Below are 21,653 nucleotides of genomic sequence, written 5' to 3'. Positions count from 1 at the left end.
TCAAACACATTAAGAAGGAAAGAAATTCAACAAATTAACAAGGCACGGCTGTTTAAAATGCATTCCAGGTGACTACCTCATGAAGCTGGTTGAGAGAATGCCAAGTGTGCAAAGCTGTCTTCAAGGCAAAGGGTGGTTACTAAATGTTTATATTTATTTGGTTTACTGCATGATTCCATGTGTTATTTCATAGATTTGATGTCTTCATTTTCTACAATGTAGAAAATAGCAAAAGTAAAGAAAAACCCTTGAATGAGTAGGTGTGTAAAAACTTGACTGGTACTGTAAATAACATTCACTCCCTAAATTATATGTCAAGTGGGTGCTGTTACAGGATACATTTTTCTTCCTTGCCATCTTGTGGATACTCTTAGTGGTACAGTATATTGACATTCCATTTCACATGTTTGATCAATTTGACAATTACACAATTTTTGATAAATTAGCATCATTTCAATACTGTTTACTCATTATGCTGCAAAGCAATACGTAGGCAAATGTTATTACTATTCTATATATTATACTGTACTTATGAAAATAACCAACTCCACTTATTCATAAATATTTATAGCCATTTTAGCTGCTCTTTTGAAATGTCAAATAGTTTTTTGGTCTTTAACTTATCTAGAAAAATGATTTATATTATTCCCTTAAGCCCAAACTGAAGCCCAAACGGTGACAATAAAGACGTTGGGGCATGAGATATTAACAATAAATATGTCTTAATTGAAATGGGTTGCATGATAAGCTTTCATATTGTATTTCTGATTTGTTCTGTGGTCTTTGCAGATTTAAATAAAATATACAAAAAAATGTAAGATGCATTTTTGTTTGAAATTCATAAAAGGCTGCTGCATCTCCTCAGCACCATTGAATTACCTGTGTTCAACCAGGACAGATTAAATTACATCAATCTGGAGACTCAACCCCTGCCTCTTAAACAAATGTTTTCAACTCCCATTCATTTATCATTATTATTTTTTAAATGTAAACTTTATTTAACCAGGCAAGTCAATTAAGAACAAATTCTTATTTACAACCCGGACGATGCTGGGCCAATTGTGCACCGCCCTATGGGACTCCCAATCACAGCCGGATGTGATACAGCCTGGAATTGAACCAGTAACTGTAGTGACGCCTCTTGCAATGAGATTCAGTGCCTTAGACCGCTGCGCCACTCGGGAGTCCATCTTAAAAAGTCAATTATAAATCGTAAGTACCGGTATTCATTTTTGTAAAATTACTCATTGCTTAACATTATAACCCCTCATAGAAAAATGTGGTCTGCAACATCGTCATTGGAGCTGGGCCACATCAGCAGAACTGGAATAGAAAACAAATTAATATTAGTACATTTATAGATTATTTATGTCTGTGGACCATTGTTGTGCCTCAGAGACACCACTATGTGCTGGGCTTTATCTGAACTGGTGAGGGAAATGTCTCACCTTCCAGCGGTTCCCGCACTCATTACACAGAACAAAAGTAGTCATAGGCTCATCAGCGCTGCGGGTCTGCATCTACACACACCCCAAGAAATACAAAGTCAGCTTTCATAAAACAGCACAGGCTGTCTCCACTGTATCTCACTGTGTAAAATGGAACTGGAACAGGTAGAGCGAACAAAATAAAACTGATATTGGGTCAGTATGTAGAGCATATGTATGTTTTCAGTGCAGTGAGCCGTGTGTATCTGTTTAAGTAAAATACAGTATATACTTGGTAATAAGCAGAATAGGGTGTGTATGCAGAGTACGGTATGTTTACCTGGTTGTAGGTGCAGTTCTTTTTGCCGCACTTGCTGCACTGAAACAGGTCAGAAATGGTACCGCTGGTTTTGGACAGTTGGTGTTCCCTAATGGCCTCCTTAGTCAGATTGTTCCTCAGCTGCTTCAACTCATCACTAGCCATCTCCTAGATAGATAGATACAGTTGAAGTCGGAAGTTTACATACACCTTAGTCAACTACATTTCAACTCAGTTTTTCACAATCCTGACATTTAATCTAAGTAAAAATTCTGTGTCTTAGGTCAGTTAGGATCACCACTTTATTTTAAGAATGTGAAATGTCAGAATAATAGTAGAGAGAATGATTTATTTAATCTTTTATTTCTTTCATCACATTCCCAGTGGGTCAGAAGTTTATATACACTCAATTAGTATTTGGTAGCATTGCCTTTAAATTGTTTAACTTGGGTCAAACTTTTTGGGTGGCCATCCACAAGCTTCCCACAATAAGTTGGGTGAATTTTGGCCCATTCCTCCTGACAGAGCTGGTGTAACTGAGTCAGGTTTGTAGGCCTCCTTGCTCGCACACACTTTTTCAGTTCTGCCCCCAACTTTCTATGGGATAGAGATTAAGGCTTTGTGATGGCCACTCCAATACCTTGATTTTGTTGTCCTTAAGCCATTTTGCCACAACTTTGGAAGTATGCTTGGGGTCATTGTCCATTTGGAAGACCCATTAACTTCCTGACTGATGTCTTGAGATGTTGCTTCAATATGTCCACATACTTTACCTCCCTCATGATGCCATCTATTTTGTGAAGTGCACCAGTCCCTCCTGCAGCAAAGCACCCTCACAACATGCTGCCACCCCCGTGCTTCATGGTTGGGATGGTGTTCTTCGGCTTGCAAGCCTCCCCCTTTTTCCTCCAAACATAACGATGGTCATTATGACCAAACAGTTCTTTGTTTCATCAGACCAGAGGACATTTCTCCAAGTATGATCTTTGTCCCCATGTGCAGTTGCAAACCGTAGTCTGGCTTTTTTATGGTGGTTTTGGAGCAGTGGGTTTTTCCATGCTGAGCTGCTTTTCAGGTAATGTCGATATCGTTTTACTGTACATATAGATACTTAGGTACCTGTTTCCTCCAGCATTTTCACAAGGTCCTTTGCTGTTGTTCTGGGATTGATTTGCACTTTTCGCACCAAAGTAAGTTCATCTCTAGGAGGAAGAAAGCGTCTCTCCTCCTGAGCGGTATGACTGCTGCGTGGTCCCATGGTTTTTATACTTGCGTCAACTTAATGTATGTAAATTTCTGACCCACTGGAATTGTGATACAGTCCATTATAAGTGAAATAATCTGTTTGTAAACAATTGTTGGAAAAATTACTTGTGTCATGCACAAAGTAGATTTGCCAAAACTATAGTTTATTAACAATACATTTGTGGAGTGGTTGAAAAACGAGTTATAATGACTCCAACCGAAGTGTATGTAAACTGTTGACTTCAAATGTCGATAGATAGACAATCTCTGAGGGAAATTTGTCTACTCTACTCAATATTTTGGTAGGTGCTTGACTTTCTTGACTCTTTCTCTTTGATACAACATCTTAGGAATATGTTAGAGGCAGGGGTGCGTCATGGGTTGATATGACAGAAGTCTACAGTACCTCAGCAGACATGATGGCGAAGCGTCTCAGCTCGATGCCTCCAGCCAGGATGTTCCTCCGCAGTCCAGGGTTTTTGGGGTCCTTCAGGTTGCTGATGCGGCTCCGCACCCTGTTTTTATACTTCATATCTGTGGATCCCATCTCCGTGTAAATATGTGCAGCAGAGGGTAGTTAAGGAAGCGTTCATCACCGTCTGACTGAAATATCTAACGGTGACAATAAAAGATCAAACAAATATAACATTTGTTATATTCAAAGCCAAGAGAGCAAATGGCAGCTCTGCAAACACACTGCAACCTGAAACCAACCCAAATTGGTAAAATAATTCAGAAACACATGCAGATTTAAAAGGATATGATCTTCAATCTCTGCTGCCATGGAGTCACAGTTTGTCCCAAATTCTTTGAAGTTGTCTGAGGAGATAAAACTGAGGGTATTACGTTTCCTCGTTTTCATCTACAAAATCTGTGTGTAATGTAACCATTAGTAATTTCCATACTGTATGTGTGAATGAATGTGCATTGAATGAGTCACTTTATGTGTAGATTGATCTCTTATCTCTGTGAGTGTCTGTACTTGTACTCAATTCAGTTAGTGGCTGGTCTTTTCCCCACCATCTGTACGTAGAGCAGCAGCCAGCATCTCGATGCACTTGTCCCTGATGGTTTCTCCAGTGGCAAGGCAAGGGGACAGGGGAACCCCTGCTGAGCTGAAGGAGGGGGACATGGGACTGGTGGGGGTGGTGGGAATCTTTGGCATCTCTGGTTTCCCTCTCCTGGTCATCATATACACAAGCCAGACAGCATATACATCAATCAAGAGTTTAAAATCTGATCCATATTAATTTCAGTAGTACAGTAGATAGTATTTTCCAGTTAAAAAGGGTACCGTTCAATACTGTCCGTTGACGACTTTCTCTGCAGAGGGCCAGGGTGAGAGGACTTGGAGCTATGAAATTCTTTTCTGAAACAAACAGACAGAAAAAGACATTGAGTGAACTAACGTCCTTATCTTAATGTGCTCCATTATGCAAAGTAAATAAAAATGCCTTAATGAAGCAGTAAAATAAATAAGAAAGGGAAATTTGCTTTTCTATCTGCATAAGAAAGGGGCCCTCTTACGTCTCGCTAGAGAGCTTCTTAGCTGAGGGTGAGTTGCTAGTCTTGGAATCCACAGAGTCCCTCCTAAAGAGAGGTAGTAAATTAGGAATGATTTGAAAGCGAGAAAAGGGGATTACTGCCCACTGATTGATTCAATGTAGTTTCAACAAATAAAACAAATCCATGTGACAACTTTGTCAAAAATGCGGAAAAAGTACACTTTTCATCCAAATTTGAACAAAAAATGCAATATGGCTCGCTTGCAGTGGTGTAAATTACTTGAACGAAAACTCAACCCCAAAATGTGTCTTAGTATTTGTTTCAGTAGTCCATTGTTGATATAGTCCCAAAATATTTTGCATGTAAACAATCAAGTTTTCAAGATACGAAACTTTCAAAATACAGAAATCTGGCCCATATGGTACATTTTGCATCATATGATGCTGCGTTCTCCAACATATGACACAAAATGCATCATACAAGCAAGATTGGTTTCAGAATAGAGCAAATCAAGTTACAGAACTTTCAAAATACAAAATGCATTGAGCTTCGTATTTTGAAAGTTGCAAAACGCATCATATGATGCAAAAACCAACATACAAACTATTTTGGGTCTAGATCAACAATGAAATAATTATGACAATTGAGTACTTTTCCCACCACTTTTCGCTTGTTATGTAGATTTCATATTGATGTCACGTTATATGGCTATTCAATCGAATATCAATTAAAACTGGATGCTGACGGATGTACTTTGCCCACTGGGTAGCTCATGGCAACGTATTAAGGCATTTAGCAGTAATGACAAGAGAAGTGTCAGTCATAGTATTGAATCTGAATGAGAACCAGTACCTACCTGTCTGATTTGGAATCAGTCGAATGACGTTTCACAGAATGGCTGGGCTTGGAGTCAGTGGAGTCCTTTCTACAACAACGAGAGAAAGAGAGAGGAAAACATGTCACCTTGTGACACTGCTGTCTGTTCATCTGAGTGACTGTTAGATATTGAGAGTGACGAGGTAAAGCTTTAAATTATATCCTGTTTCTACTTTCATTTGACCATTTTACTACTACTATTCCCAACAGATCAGCAACAGCAGTGGCAAATCCCAGGTTCTGTTCTCTACTGTGAGCAAGCTCCTTAAACCTGTTAACAACGCTGCTACCTCAATCAATACCTTTGTTTCTTCCAAAGCCAAATTGAAAACATCTGACACCATCATGTCCTCTCCAGCCCCTGTAGTTGATCTACACAGTCCTACGCTCCCTGAGTCAAGGATCTCCATGTTCACCACAGTCACTGCAGCTGATGTAACCAAGCTGGTTAAAACAATGAGGCTCACCACTTGCGCACTTGACCCTATCCCCACCTCACCTGTCAAGACCTAGTTACCTGCTCTGGAGCCTTTTTTCACAGAAAATCATTAACAAGTCCCTCACCACAGTCACAACAGTACTTAAAAAGCCTGGATCTGACAACCTCCAGAACTACAGGCCTATCTCAAACCTGCCCTTCCTGAGTAAGCTCCTCGAGCAACAACATCTTGCCACTCACAACCTACTCGAGCCCTTCCAGTCTGGTTTCAGACAGAGACTGCCTTGGTAAGGGTCACCAATGACCTCCTCATGAATGCAGACTCTGGGGCTGCCAACATCTTCATACTGCTGGACCTCATTGCAGCGTTTAACATGGTCAGCCATGCCATTCTGCTAGACCGCATGGAGAAGCTACTGGGCCTGTCAGACACTGTCCTGGACTGGTTCAGGTCCTAAGCTCACTGATCCGCCAGGGGGGTCCCTGAAGGCTCGGTCCTAGGGCAACTACTGTTTTGGATCTACATGCTGCCACTGGGAAACAGTGGACTGGGCTTTAACTTTTATGCTGATGACAGCTGTATATCTCCACAAACACTTCCAATGCCACTGCATTCCTCGTCAGTTGCCTGTAGGACATCAAAGTATGGATGCAGCAGTTTCCTGCAGTTAAACTCCAAAAAGACAGCGGTTGTCCTGATTGGCACTGGTATCAGACTAAATCGGCAGCTACGGCCTCAATATTGATGGTGTCAAGATCCTCCCCTCCAGTGAGGTTTGCAATCTGGATGTGATTTTTGACAGAGGCCTACATCAATGTGTTTCCAAAGTTACATTTTTCCATCTATGTAACATTGCCAGGTTACGACCTATACTTTTACAGCCTCCAGCTGAGCAGCTCATCCACACCTTTATCTTATCCCGTCTGGACTATTGTAATACCCTGTTTGTTGACAAATCTGACACGTGCCTAAGGCAGCTACAATATGTCCAGAACTGTGCTGCATTTGTCCTCACCCACAACTCCCCCATGAGCACATCACTCCAGTGCTGTTCAACCTCCATTGGCTCCGCATATGCTCACGCTTTGACTTTAGAATCCACACCTACCAAGCTATCCACAACTCTGGACCCAACTATCGGTCTGACATCACACTCCCTTCGCGCCTACATGTCCATATCCCTTCAGCAGACAAAAAAAACAATGGGTGACATGGTTCAGTGGTGCGGCTTCTCGGCTGTGGAACGCACTTCCAGTCACTGTAAGGGCTGCAGCCTCTGGCCTTGCTTAAGGCACAGCTAAATAACTGAGCTGCTCAGAAAAGCTTTCAATGACCTATGATAATTCTGTACACCGGATCGGACGACACCTGTATATAGCATTGATTGTTTTCTGCTTTTTGTATAATAATTATTTTCAGTGCCTTGGGTGTGAGAAAAGAGTTTTACACATTAAAATATTTATTTCATTATTGTCCTTCAATGTTCACATCATACAGGTTTAAAAGTGAGGTCAATAAGTGTTTTTAGAGTGAAGTTCACGTCATCCACCAATTATTGTGTACAGAATATGATCCTGCTTATGCAGACCTGTCTTTCTTGCCATCCAGACTTGGCCTTTTAGAACGTTTTGGATTGGAATCTGAGGAGTCCAGACTCTGCCTTTTAGCAGGTTTTGGTTTGGAATCTGACAAATCCTTTCTGAAACAGGAAACATTTGTATGTATGTAACATTTGCATGTACTGCAACCATAGCTGATTGGCAAAAAGCACACAGCATTCAGCGAGCAGGCATGCTTGATCAAACAGCCTCACCAGCACAAGATGACAAGGTGGCAAAGCACTGACAAATATGCACACATATATTATTTCCCTATGAACACCTCTGCTCCAATGAAGGGGTTAACAAACAATTCTCTAATATCACCAAATACACAACCACAACTCATGTCAGTGGGATTCAACGTAAACAAGCACATAGGTGCATGCATAATTATACACTGTATGTGGGCCTGTGGTCTGTGGCTTGCTAACCTTTCTTTCTTGGCATCAACAGAGGTTTTTTTGGGCACTTTGCTATCGGAGTCTTTTCTGCAAATGGAGGACGGTTAGCAGTGCTTTGCAACTGTTGTCATAATAATCTTAAATCTAATTTCACAAAATTACATCCTTATCATCATCTGCATTTACAGAATGTCATGACAAATACAGTGCCTTCGGAAAGTATTCAGACCCCTTGACTTTTCCCACATTTTACAGCCTTATTCTAAAATGGATTAAATCAAACAATTTCCTCAGCAATCTACACAGAATACCCCATCATGGCAAAGCGAAAACAGGTTTTAGAAATGTTTGCAAACTTAACAAAAATACCTTATTTACATAAGTATTCAGACCCTTTGCTATGAGACTCGAAATTGAGCTCATATGCATCCTGTTTCCATTGATCATCCTTGAGATGTTTCTACAACTTGATTGGAGTCCACCTGTGGTAAATTCAATTCATTGGACATGATTTGGAAAGGCACACACCTGTCTATATAAGGTCCCGCAGTGGACAGTGCATGTTAGAGCAAAAAACAAGCCATGAGGTCAAAGGAATTGTCCGTAGAGCTCCGAGACAGGATTGTGTCGAGGCACAGATCTGGGGAAGGGTACAAAAACATTTCTGCAGCATTGAAGGTCCCCAAGAACACAGTGGCCTCAATCATTCTTAAATGGAAGAAGTTTGGAACCACCAAGACTCTTCCTAATGCTGGCTACCCGGCCAAACTGAGCAGTCGGAGGAGAAGGGCCTTGACCAGGGAGGTGACCAAAGAACCCGATGGTCACTGACAGAGCTCACGTCTGGAGGAAACCTGGCACCATCCAGCAGCAGGGACTGGGAGACTAGTCAGGATCGAGGTAAAGATGAACGAAGCAGAGTACAGAGAGATCCTTGATGAAAACCTGCTCCAGAGCGCTCAGGACCTCAGACTGGGGTGAAGGTTCACCTTCCAACAGGACAAACACTAAGCACAACGCCAAGAGAACGCGGGAGTGGCTTCGGGACAAGTCTCTAAATGCCCTTGTGTGGCCCAGTCAGAGCCCAGACTTGAACCCGATCGAACGTCTCTGGAGAGACCTGAAAATAGCTATGCAGCAACGCTCCCCATCCAACCTGACAGAGTTTGAGAGGATCTGTAGAGAAGACTGGGAGAAACTCCCCAAATATAGGTGTGCAAAGCTTGTTATACCCAAAAAGAATTGACTCTGTATTCACTGCCAAAGGTGCTTCAACAAAGTACTGAGTTAAGGGTCTGAATACTGATATATATATTTTTAATTAATTAGCAAACATTTCTAAACTCGTTTTTGCCTTATCATTATGGGGTAGATTGATGAGAGAATAAAAAATAAAAAAAGATTTTAAAATAAGGCCGGAACCTAACAAAATGTGTAAAAAGTCAAGGGGTCTGGATACTTTCCGAAGGCCCTATATAACAGGAACTATAAACTGACTGTTGAATACTATATTTATCATGATATTAGAAACATGTACTGAAAAGGCTAAACACAATTGAGCACACTCAACATGAATGAGGTAGTTTGATTTACAGATCCCACACCTATCCTTTTTCACATGGTCAGATGACGTCACCTTCAGAGAAACGGGTTTGTAATCTGACGACTCTTCTCTGGGTAGCAAACAGCAAAGAAAGTGATGTTTGAAACTTCACAAGGAAAAGCAACAAAAATGCATTGTATCGAAATTAATAGAATCCATTAAGCATATCTGTCAATGGGAGCAGTTAAACAATGTCACAGAGAACAAACATTGCGCACACTCAAAAGTAACCACACAAAAAACAACAACCATGCAACATCACAGCGACCTCTCCTTTTTGACTTCCACTGACGGGCGCTTCACAGGAGGGGGAGGATGGAGATGGAGAGGAAGAGGAGCAAATGGAGCATTGGGGTCCGGAGGCTCTTTTCTAACCACAGAAATCCGGGGAGGCTCTTTTCTAAATGTAAAATATTATTTTTCAATCATCACCACTATTCATCATTACTATCAATACTATAGTAGCACACTCATGTTTCAAGTTTTATTAGTCATATATGGGGGATACACATGCAGCATCCAACGAAACGCTTACTTGTAAGCAGTAGTGTAAAGTACTTAAGTAAAAATACTTTAAAGTACTACTTAAGTAGTTTGAGGGTATCTGTACTTTACTATTTATATTTTTGACAACTGTTACTTTTACTTCACTACATTCCTAAAGAAAATGATACACTTTTTTCTCCATACATTTTCCTTGACACCCAGAAGTAATTACATTTTGAATGCTTAGCAGGACAGCAAAATGGTCCAATTCACACACGTATCAAGAGAACATCCCATGTCATCTGTACTGCCTCTGATCCGGCAGACTCAATAAATACAATAGCTTCACGTCTGAGAGTGTTGGAGTGTGCCCCTGGGTATCCGTTAAATTATTATGAATCGGTGCTGTCTGGTTTGCTTAATACAAGAGCATTTAAAATAATGTATAATTCAACTTTTGATAACTGTTTTATTTATTTAACTAGGCAAGTCAGTTAAGAACAAATTCTTATTTACAATGGTGGCCTACCGGGGAACAGTGGGTTAACTGCCTTGTTCAGGGGCAGAACGACAGATTTTTACCTTGTCAGCTCTGAGATTCGATCTAGCAACATTTCGGTTACTGTTCCAATGCCCTAACTACTAAGCTACCTGCCACCCCAAGTAAATATGCTTAAGTATATTTTTGCAATTACATTTACTTTTGATATTTAAAGTATTTGGTTTTAAATATACTTAAGACTTTTACTCAAGTAGTATTTTACTGGGTGACTTTTACTTGAGTCATTTTCTATTAAAGTATCTTTACTTTTACACAAGTATGACAATTACGTACTTTTTCATCACTGCTTGCAGGTTGCTTCTCGACAATGCAACAACAATAAGAAGTAAGAAAAGATAAGAATACGAACTAACATAAAGTAGAATAAAATACACAATTTTAGCATAAGTATGATACAGGAAGCACAATTTATACTGTAGTCCAATATGTCTTATGAAATAAATCTAGATATGACAGAAGAGAATCTGACTCTAACCTCTCCTTCTTGACCTCTGCTGCAGTGGGCATAGAAGGATGAGGACGAAGAGGAGGACGCGGGGAATTAGGGTCAGGAGGAGCTTTTTTCCTAAATGAAAAACCAACAGACTAAATAATCTATTGCGATTCTGAAAACTTTAGTCATTTTCTGTGTATCGCTGACAGTTTTCACCAAAAAAGGAAGAACATGCACATAGTTGCAATGTTTTTGACTCCGCTGTATAATGTTTAACCTATGATAACAAAACAAACAGTAAAACAGGGATTTCAGGGCAGTTTTCACTGTGTCTGATAAAACAGAGGTAGGTGATGATCGAACACAAACTATGGACCACAGTACACAACTCAGTCTATTCACAAACAGCATGCCCTCTGACCTCTCTTTCTTCACCTTCACTGAGGGACGTCTGGATGGAGGGGTGGGACGAGGATGAGAAGGAGACAGAGTGTCTGAAGAATCTCTCCTGAATGGAAATCGAAATATTCCAAATGAAATCTGTGAAAAAAACATTATTTCCAGAACTAATACAACTACCACAAATCGAATGATTAAGGAAAGCATGCATAATTTACCATGATCACACCGTGCACCATGCACAAGTGGGTGCTGGGTAAATCACTCTTCAAGTCACTACCCACTGGGCACAAACTGATTTAGTTGTATTCTTTAACGTTGATTCTTGGTTGAAATTGAGAAATTATTCCAACTTAACAATTATTCATTTGTAAACAAACTGGAAATAAAGCCAGACTAAGTCAGTGGCACAAAATACACATGTTGATGTTCAAATGTTGATATTTGGTTGAGTTGACAATCAAACGATTCAATATCACTTTTGCAATACAGTAAATAGCATATTAACTTGTCGACAAGTTAAGGCATTTTGTCTCCAACTAAATAAAAAAAGAAAAAAGTTAAAGAATAAGATTAGGCCAGTGGCTCAGATGAAACTATCCAAGCATTATATATCCTTTAAATGTTGATATTTGATTGTGTTGACAACCAAACAATTCATATTTTACAAACTAAAGTAACAGTATTTATTCAACCATTTTACTGCAGTGGGCAAAACAGGGTCACACAGAGTGTTTCAAATCTACTTTGAAACAAAGGTATACACCTCACACACATGGTTATGGGCTTAAAAAAAAGAAGACACCTGTACCATGTCATATATATATATATACAGTTGAAGTTGGAAGTTTAAATATACTTAGGTTGGAGTCATTAAAACTAGTTTTTCAACCACTCCACAAATTTCTTGTTAACAAACTATAGTTTTGGCAAGTCGGTTAGGGCATCTACTTTGTGCATGACACAAGCCATTTTTCCAACAATTGTTTACAGACAGATTATTTCACTTATAATTCACTGTATCACAATTCCAGTGGGTCAGAAGTTCACATACACTAAGTTGACTGTGCCTCTAAACAGCTTGGAAAATTCCAGAAAATGATGTCAAGTCTGGTTCATCCTTGGGAGCAATTTCCAAACGCCTGAAGGTACCAGGTTAATCTGTACAAACAATAGTAAGCAAGTATAAACACCATGGGACCACCCAGCCGTCACACCGTTCAGGAAGGATATGCATTCTGTCTCCTAGAAATAAATGCACTTTGGTGAGATAAGTGCAAATCAATCCCAGAACAACAGCAAAGAACCTTGTGAAGGTGCTGGAAGAAACAGGTACGAAAGTATCTATATCCAGAATAAAACGAGTCCAATATCGACATAACCTGAAAGGACACTCAGCAAGAAGCCACTGCTTCAAAACCGCCATTAAAAAAGCCAGACTACGGTTTGCAACTGCACATGGGGACAAAGATCATACTTTTTGGAGAAATGTCCTCTGGTCTGATGAAACAAAGATAGAACTGTTTGGCCATAATGACTATCGTTATGTTTGGAGGAAAAAGGGGGATGCTTGCAAGCCGAAGAACACCATCCCAACCGTGAATCACGTGGGTGGCAGCATCATGTTGTGGGGGTGCTTTGCTGCAGGAGGGACTGGTGCACTTCACAAAATAGATGGCATCATGAGGAAATAAAATTATGTGAATATATTGAAGCAACATCTCAAGACATCAGTCAGGAAGTTAAAGCTTGGTCGCAAATGGGTCTTCCAAATGGACAATGACCCCAACCTTACTACCAAAGTTGTGGCAAAATGGCTTACGGACAACAAAGTCAGGTGTTGGAGTGGCCATCACAAAGCCCTGACCTCAATCCCATAGAAAATTTGTGTGCAGAACTGAAAAAGCGTGTGCGAGCAAGGAGGCCTACAAATCTGACTCAGTTACAACAGCTCTGTCAGGATGGGCCAAAATTCACCCAACATATTGTGGGAAGCTTGTGGAAGGCTACCCGAAAAGTTTGACCCAAGTTAAACAATTTAAAGGCAATGCTACCAAATACTAATTGAGTGTATGTAAACTTCTGACCCACCGGGAATGTGATAAAGTAAATAAAAGCTGAAATAAATCTCTCTCTACTATTATTCTGACATTTCCCATTCTTAAAATAAAGTGGTGATCCTAACTGTCCTAAAACAGGGAATTGTTACTTGGATTAAATATCAAGAATTGTGAAAAACTGAGTTTAAATGTAGTTGGCTAAGGTGTATGTAAACTTCAGACTTCAACTGTAGATGTATAAAAATGTTTAGTTTGCATCCCAATATTACATCACAGAAGACTGGAATATAACAAACCCATTTGACATAGAAACACCGGATATATAAATTATATTTGTTATGAAATTATGAAAAATATTAATAAAATTCCACCCATGTGGCCACTAGGTCATTTGACTGCACGAAAGGGCTACGATGAGTAACACATCTATGGCCACATGTTGAGGTTAGCCTACTGTAACTATAAATGTCTTCTTATGTAATCATAGAAAGTGTGCATGTTCAAAAAAGCGTGCAAAGGTTGCAGTTCTGTGGAGGTCTTCCCAATTGCTATAATAATCTGTGCAGTATCTCTACAACAATGAACACTTGCACTATGTACTTTCAGGTAATTTGGTGGTGCAATTAGATGAGGCACAGTGATAAAACATTAAGTTGTTGTATAAATACCTGACATTATTTTCCCCTTTTGAACTTTGTTGTGCTTTTAAAATGGTTGAAAGCACACTGATAACACACCGATAAAACACGGATTTAAATGAGAACTAAAACAATAATCTAACATTGTTTTCCCATTGGAATTCAGATATGCTCTTAGATGGTTGCAAGCATAATGATAACGCATTAGTAATTCAACACACTTCCGGCTGACTTTTTGAGTGGGTGAATAAAGGTTGAAGACTCATTGATCAACATCTCCACCAAATATTACCCACATTTCCACGTTGAAATTACGTGGTGTGCCCAGTGGTATGCTGTATGAACAAGTCAGTTTAACAACAAGGTTAGTGTGCAATCCATCTCAAGGGCTTCCAATATAAACATCTCAAACTATACCCTTATATCTGTACAAACCACCTGAAAGTAATACAGTGTTCTCAGAAAAGTTCCATGCATTGACACCAGAGTGTCTTTCCATCCTGACCTCTCTCTCTCCTTCTTCACCTCTTTTTTCACCCCTTTATTCACCTCCCCAGACATACGTCTGACAGGGGGAGGAAGACGGGGTGGTCGGGGGGGGCGAGGAGGAGAGTAACAAGAGGGGTAAAGATCATCCAAGACGCTTCTCCTGAAAACACAACACATCCCTGAGGCCCAGCCCTTGTCCTCTCTAGACTGTATGGAATCAAATTAACAGAGGCACCTCTCACCTCTCAAACCCTTGTCTATGGTTTTCAACAGGTCTCTCTTGAGGGGGTTCGGACATTGGCATCTCCTTTCTGCATTCCTCTGTGTGTCTTTCCTTTCTCGGTTCATCTGTGTGGCTCTCATTTTTGGGTTCTTCGAGGTTACTTTCTTTCTTGGGTTCTTGCACATGGCTTTCATTTTTTGTGTCATGTATAGGTACATGTCTTTCTTTTCTGGATTTTTCGAAGTGTCTCTCCTTTTTGGGTTCTTCTAAGTGTTCTACATGTCTTTCTTTTCTGGCATCTTCTGTATGTTTTCCATTTTTGGATTGTTCTGCATGCCATTTGTTTTTGAATGCCTCTGTATATCGCTCCTTTTTAAGATCAACAGCTCTCTCGTCTTTTTTGTGTTCAACATTGTACTTCTCTTTTTGCCGTTTATCAGAGTATTCTTCCTTTTCAGATTCAGGTTCTGAATCAGAATCATCCAGCCTCTTGTGACTATAGCAAAAAAACAGACCACACCAGATACCGTATCTTCCCCTTTTCTATGTTTACATTTTTGCCTTCACACGCAGGCAATGGTTTGAGTGAGTGTGTGTATATGCACCTACCTGGTGTCTTTCTCTAAGGGGGACCTGACTGGGGACCCTGCGGATTTGTTGGAGTCAACCCCATTCTTCATCTTATTGGGCCTTTCAGTACTCTGAGTACGTGCAGCATCTAGGGGGCAAAGAGGGTTGAAAATGATGTCTCTACATACTGTGTATACTGTAAAACACAACTCCAGACAGCTCCACTTTCTAAAAGACAGTCTCCAACAATCCTACCCAGCAGTCTCTTCCAGTCCTTGATGAGGATCTTGGCCAGGGAAACTACCTCGTCGTCTGTGCAGTGCTTCCTGATTCCATTCACAGACATGCCGATTCTCGTTTCCTATTCAGCGGAGAGAATGATTTGTTGCATGTGATCCTTGAAATAATGAGTTTACACTTTTAAAACGAGTTCACACTTATCATTTGGAGTAGGCATAACTATAGAATTCATTCCCTGTTTGTGTGAAATTGCACTGACTGCACTGTATTCCCCATGCATTTGATAATATTTCATGATGAATGTAGAAGTAGCCTAAAATATTAAACTTCTGTACACCTAAATAATACATAACAGGTGAGTGGGATATTCCTGTTGCAGGTCCTCTACCTGCAGAAGTTTCAGTGTCATGTTGAAGCTCTTCAGTTCATTCAGCAGGTCCAGGGCACCCTCCTATGTACACAATCATGGAAATTATGGTATTGGAAGTTGTAGCCAACAGGGAGAGGAGCAGAATTATTTATTTTCATTACATATATAGTACCAGGGGTGCAACTTTCACTGGGGATGGGGGGTCATTACCTCCCTCATTCTGAAATTGCATTTTTGTTACCCCCAGTTTTATCATTTCATTGTGATACAAAAAGCGGCATCGGTGTGCTTTAGGACCATGCGGACGACTCAGAGTGGTCGGGTAGGCTGTTTGGTGGTTTTAACCAGCTGGATTTAGGACCGTGCGGAGACAACAGAGCATGCGAACAGAGGCAGCTGTTGTATGTGTGTGTTGTGCTTTTTTTCGTAGTTGTAAAGGCAAGCATAGCAGAAACTGGCTACTCTTTATTTGACTGATGTAGCTGGCAAGGTAACTGCTGTTTGACTTAACAGAATAAAAGTATTTATTCCCAGAGATGAGCTAGCACTGTAACTGACATGTAATGTTAGCTAATGTTTCATCCCCTCTCGACTAAAGTTCTGTCTGAAGTGAATTAACTAACTTAGCTAGCTTGCTAGCTTGCTAGCTATCTAGCTAGCTAGTAGCTACCACAGCCAGTTCAGCCTAGCTACCTGTCAGGTAGCAATATCTGACAGCTGTTCTGCAGAAATGTTTTGTAGCTTTTGTTTTATCTCGTTTCAACAGAAGTAAATTAACTTGGCTCGTTTTCGCCAGTTGATTAGAGCCAGCCAAAAGTTGGCTAACGTTAATTAAGATATTATTTTTTCCCCAACAGTCAGTATACAGCAGCAATGAAACGTTAATGATCTGTCAGTAACTCCCTACTTTTCACACTGACAATAATAAACAGCTCTAGAAGCTTCACTGTCATGGTGCACAGTTAGTACACAACACTATTCTCATCATGTCTTAGCAGTATCAGATGGTGACAGATGTCCCAGCAGGGTCAGACAACCAGGGAAGACCAGTCTACAGAGCTCAGATTAATTTTGTAGTATATTATAAACAATCAATGAATGGATACAAAGTTCCATCTTGAGTTCATGGGTAGTCTACAGTCTGGGATCTGGGAATAATGATAATTCCAATTATTGAACCATTGATTCTATTCTTGGATAATATAATGTATGAATATACACCAAGGTAATTGTTTGTCATGTCTCATCTGAGCAGTATCAAAATGGTGACAGGGGTCTCAGCAAAGTCAGGCAACCAGGGAAGACCAGTCTGTGATGGCACTGAAGTGAACCTTTGCAGATGCAAATTTTATTTTCCAAAAAGGTACAAGAACAAATGTACCTACTTCAGACATCCCCCAAAATATATTTTACTAACAAATTCCAAGAATCCTTGAAAACAAATTTCTGCAGCATTAGAAAATCAATACATGTTGATGATTTCATTCCTGTGCTGTTGTAGATTGACTGAACCGGAACCAGGTTGCAGGCACTGGTTACAGTTTGAAGCTTTTTCTTCAGTGGGCAGCTGTATTGTTGTCTATCACTTGTTTTCTTTGGTGCAAATTAATTAAACTAAAACATAAACGTATTATCTCTGTGCAGCAAACACTTGACAAGCCAGAAGCTTCAAGTTGTAAAACACAGAAGGAAACATATTTCAATATGTTATGCTCTGTGAAGACTGGCTGAATTCTGTCATAGAGTATGTTCTTTTATGTCTACAGATTCGACCTTCTCCCTGTTTTTGTTGGCTTGGAAATGTTAATAATTGAGACTTATCAGAAGAAACTGTGTAACCTAGCATTTATAGTGGCTAAGAAATGCATTGCCATTAAGTTATGTATCACTAGGTTTTATTTTTTACAAGATTAAGGCTATACTGTGAACTTTCATAAGGTCTGGATGCCTTATATGGAATACTGTACGACAAAAGGAGTCTGTATTGAAAACATGCCCACATCAGGGGAGATACCCATTTAGGCAATCCCTAGCTACTGGGCTGCTCAGTCCTGGCCCTGGGGGTCTGCCGTACTGTTTGTTTGGATGTGACAATGGCCTTGGCCTAACACCTGAAACCAATAATTAATTTTTCACTAAGACCTAAAGCTGAGTGGGGTGTGTTGGGTTGGGACTCTGCAGAGCCGTGGACCCCTAGGGGCATTAGGGAGCGATCCAGCTATATTGTGTGCAAGTAAAAAGAGCTCTACATACTATTAGGCCATGATATGAATTATAGTGCCCTCCGTAATTATTGGGACTGAACAATTTTTTCTTCTTTTGGCTCTATACTCCAAAAGTTTGGATTTAAAATTAAACAATGACTACGAAGTTAAAGTGCAGACTGACAGCTTCCATTTTAGGTTATTTTCATCCATATGGGGGAACCATTTATAAATTTACAGCACTTTTTGTACATATCCCCTCCCCATTTTGGAGGAGCAAAAGTTTTGGGACAAATCCCCTTATATGTGTATTAAAGTAGTAAAACGTTTGGTCCCACATTCATAGCATGCAATGACAACATCAAGTTTGTGACTCCACACATTTGTTGGATGCATTTGCTGTTTATTTTGGTTGTGTTTCAGATTATTTTGTGCCCAATATAAATTAATGGTAAATAATGTATTGTGCCATTTGAGTCACTTTTATTTAAATAAGAATATGTTTCTAAACACTTCTGCCATGATTATGGATAATCCTGAATGAATTGTGAATAATGATGCATGAGAAAGTTAGACGCACAAATAGCATACCCCCAAGACATGCCCCTCTTACTATTTTTTGGGGGGTATGATATTTGTGCATCTATAACTTTCTCATTATTCCCTATTCAATTAGGATTATCCATAGTCATGGTAGCATCCACGTTCATGTAGAAGTGTTTAAAAATATATTATATTCTTAAAATGAAAGTGACCGCAAAAGGGATATATTAGATTGTGTAGAAATGCAGGAAATGATCTCTAGATGCCTAAAACATTCTGAGGGAGGACCCCCAGACCCCCACCAGGTTATGTCCCCCTACTTCTAAAACCAAAGTTGCACCCCTGCGATGGTGGGAGCATAGTATTCTTTCGTTCATGCTGCAAGCAGGGTTTGTACTGTAGTTAGTAGGTCTACTGTAGCTGCTGCACATGTTTCTACAGTCTGTTTTTAAGGAGCATAGTATTATTGAATTCATGCTGCAGGCAGAATTGTGTACTGTAATTAGTAGGCCTATTGTAGCAGCTGCACATGTTTCTACAGTCTGTTTTTAAGTGAGCACACTTAAAATTACAATTGACGTGTAATCAATGTAATCAATTGTATTAATCATAATTACAATCGATAAAACTGTGATAAAATAACTACGTAAAACTATTGTAATAGTAATGTAGCCTAATTGTCAAAATAGTTGTGTTTGTGTAGTCTACAGCAGGCGCTGTTAATAAGGAAATTCATTAAAATGTATCAGTGAACGACATGCATTCTACAATCCGCAAAAACAGCACTTCACAATTGGCCCATACTAACAACAAACAGCCACTGTCACGACCTTGCGTTGTTTACGTTCGGTTCCATGCACGGAGTTGTTGTCGAATACCAGCATGCTTTAAGTCTCACACTTTTGCATTAGTAGTTTTATTCAGTGTGTGTGTGTATACCGCACGGTCTTGCTTAATAGGCTAAATCTTGACAATTCTGTGCCAAACACCTGTTCAGCATTTGCTACTTGAACAACTGTTCCTCTCGGGACAGTGCACAACTTTTTAAAGCACAAACCTCGAAATGTATAACTTTGTATTAATGTAGGTAACTATAAAATGAAATACGTGGTTGCAAATTCAAAATAAAGCATGCATCTACACATGATTTCATACATTTGACTGCACGAGGTAACAGAAAAACATGCGACATAAAGAAAGGCGTTAAAATAGATTCTCACCGTGTTATTTCTAGACACCATCTTGTCCAGTTTTTTTGCAATCCGAATTAACTCCTCTTCTCGCGTCATAGTTTATGCATGGGATTAAACGTACAATAATATATAGTATGTAAAATGTTGTATAATAAAAAATACGAAATGTAAATGTTCATCCTACGTAGATAGAACTTTACGTTATGGCGCGATCCATGCCATTCTGCGAAGGGGCGTGTCCTCAAGTTACAGGCAGAAGGACAGTTGTCGGATCGTCTGACCAACAGGTCAAAATGCCCATGAGACACATGGCAACAGCTAAATATAGACGTTGCTATGGGTCTGACACTAATATCGTCTTTATATGAAAAATATTGAATAACTTCAAAACGTACTTTAATACAGTGGGCTATGCAAACTGTTTCAGAGGACTTTGGAGAGAACCCACATGACAATGGGCCTTGCGCAATAGAGCTCACCAGTTTGTAGTCCTAAACACCTGAAATTAGTTACTCTGGTTCGTTCAGCAATTCTTATAGTGGAAATGAATTGGGAAATAATGGGTATTTTAGGATAAACGTCAAAAATAAGGTCTGAGGTTAACACATCTTATTTGTTTTGTTCTATGAGATAAAGTACATAAAGCCTTCATAATTCATGAAGGTCATGATATTATGTGCTTGTTTTGATGACATATATGCTTAAAAATTCACCGGAAGTGACGTTAGCTGATGATATTATCTCACAGAACAAAACGTATATGATCTCTTAAGTCTGTGTTAACAACCTACCTTTTTCTGGCGTTTATCCCCAAAAACATTCATGTTCCCATTACTATTGCTCTCTATAGTTGCGTATCCAACCACACAGTAAAATACCCCACTCTGTGTGTCTACACTTTAGTTTGAATATATAATAAATAATTGTTATATGATATACCTTAGTAGTAAAACATGTAGCCTAATGTTTGATTAATACAGTGAAATATGGCAATCATTTATATATGTATCAGATGACTGACAGGGGGCGCTGTTTTGAAGCCACCGCGCCTCCATATTTTTATTATTTTTTATTAATATCAAATCAATACATAAAGCACATGAGGGAACACAAGCATACATAGATTACAAACAATAGACAATCGAGCTAGGGGGTACAATATCACATTACAATTACACAAGGACCTTATTAAGGGACATGCATATACTTACAATTCTAACAGCTTTTTTGTTAGTAGAGCATTTAACCATCTTAAAATACAGTTCGATTTCTTTTTGTAGGGTACGAAAATGTGGTTTTCTGTTTGTAAATTTACATTTGTGTATATGAAATTTGGCCAAAAGAATAATGAAATGAATTACATAAAAATGATTCCGCTTATTTCTATTGTATGTAAAGAATCCAAACAGTACATCTCTCCACAATAGTGTAAAATCTTCATAAATGTGTTCAATTACAAACCTACTGATGTCTTGCCACAGTTTTCTTACATGCATACAATGCCAAAAAAGATGCACAACTGTTTCTGGGTGGTCATTACAAAAGGAGCAATTTGAGTTGATGTTTTCCTTAAACTTCTTCATATAGTGGTTGGCAGGATAATATTTATGAATCATTTTAAAGGAAACTTCCTTAATTTTGTTAACAAGTAGGTATGTGTGTGGCAACATCCAAACTTTTTTCCAACAGATATTATCAATAAATCCATTCCAATAAGGCATGACATAAGGTATAGATACAACATCCTGCTGAAACAAGGATCGTATCGCTCTGTTGTTGAATGGGCCAAAAGAGAAACAAATCTTTCCTACTGATGAGTCAACGG

General features: G+C 39.4%; 1 protein-coding gene across 16 annotated transcripts; it reads right to left on the bottom strand.

Annotated features, from left to right (window-relative positions):
• Nucleotides 1–964: 964 nt before the first annotated feature.
• On the bottom strand, nt 965–20,115 carry LOC135522511 (transcription elongation factor A protein 3-like). 16 transcript variants are annotated; one of them, XM_064948818.1, is made up of 20 exons: nt 19,856–20,110; nt 15,907–15,969; nt 15,534–15,639; nt 15,318–15,426; nt 14,728–15,204; nt 11,321–11,407; nt 10,942–11,031; nt 9,687–9,818; nt 9,420–9,488; nt 7,846–7,902; nt 7,402–7,512; nt 5,354–5,422; nt 4,519–4,581; nt 4,286–4,360; nt 4,012–4,172; nt 3,755–3,810; nt 3,398–3,553; nt 1,768–1,914; nt 1,449–1,520; nt 965–1,323 (listed from the first exon to the last, which is right to left on the bottom strand). In XM_064948818.1, the coding sequence occupies exons 1-20, from the start codon at nt 19,922–19,924 to the stop codon at nt 1,315–1,317; spliced, it is 2,178 nt and encodes a 725-aa protein (XP_064804890.1). In that variant the 5' UTR covers nt 19,925–20,110; the 3' UTR covers nt 965–1,314. The 16 variants fall into 16 exon arrangements, with proteins under 16 accessions (XP_064804890.1, XP_064804892.1, XP_064804891.1 ...); XM_064948820.1 differs by lacking the exon at nt 4,519–4,581 and having other exon boundaries at nt 19,856–20,115; XM_064948819.1 differs by lacking the exon at nt 7,846–7,902 and having other exon boundaries at nt 19,856–20,109.
• Nucleotides 20,116–21,653: the final 1,538 nt, after the last annotated feature.

The sequence above is a fragment of the Oncorhynchus masou genome, chromosome 30 (assembly GCF_036934945.1).
Source record: "Oncorhynchus masou masou isolate Uvic2021 chromosome 30, UVic_Omas_1.1, whole genome shotgun sequence".
Classification (NCBI taxonomy): Eukaryota; Metazoa; Chordata; class Actinopteri; order Salmoniformes; family Salmonidae; genus Oncorhynchus; species Oncorhynchus masou.
Note: the sequence above shows the minus strand (reverse complement) of the source record. Positions and strands in the feature narration are given on the sequence as shown.

What these genes read in the sequence shown, in the direction of transcription:
- LOC135522511 (XM_064948818.1), bottom strand. Translation starts at nt 19,924, where the DNA reads ATGACGCGAGAAGAGGAGTTAATTCGGATTGCAAAAAAACTGGACAAG. An exon ending in GACCATGTGAAAAAGGATAG is followed by an intron (nt 7,903 to 9,419) that starts GTGTGGGATCTG and finishes CTCCATTTGCAG; the next exon opens with AAAAGACTCCGATAGCAAAG. An exon ending in GTTGATGCCAAGAAAGAAAG is followed by an intron (nt 7,513 to 7,845) that starts GTTAGCAAGCCA and finishes TTCCTGTTTCAG; the next exon opens with AAAGGATTTGTCAGATTCCA.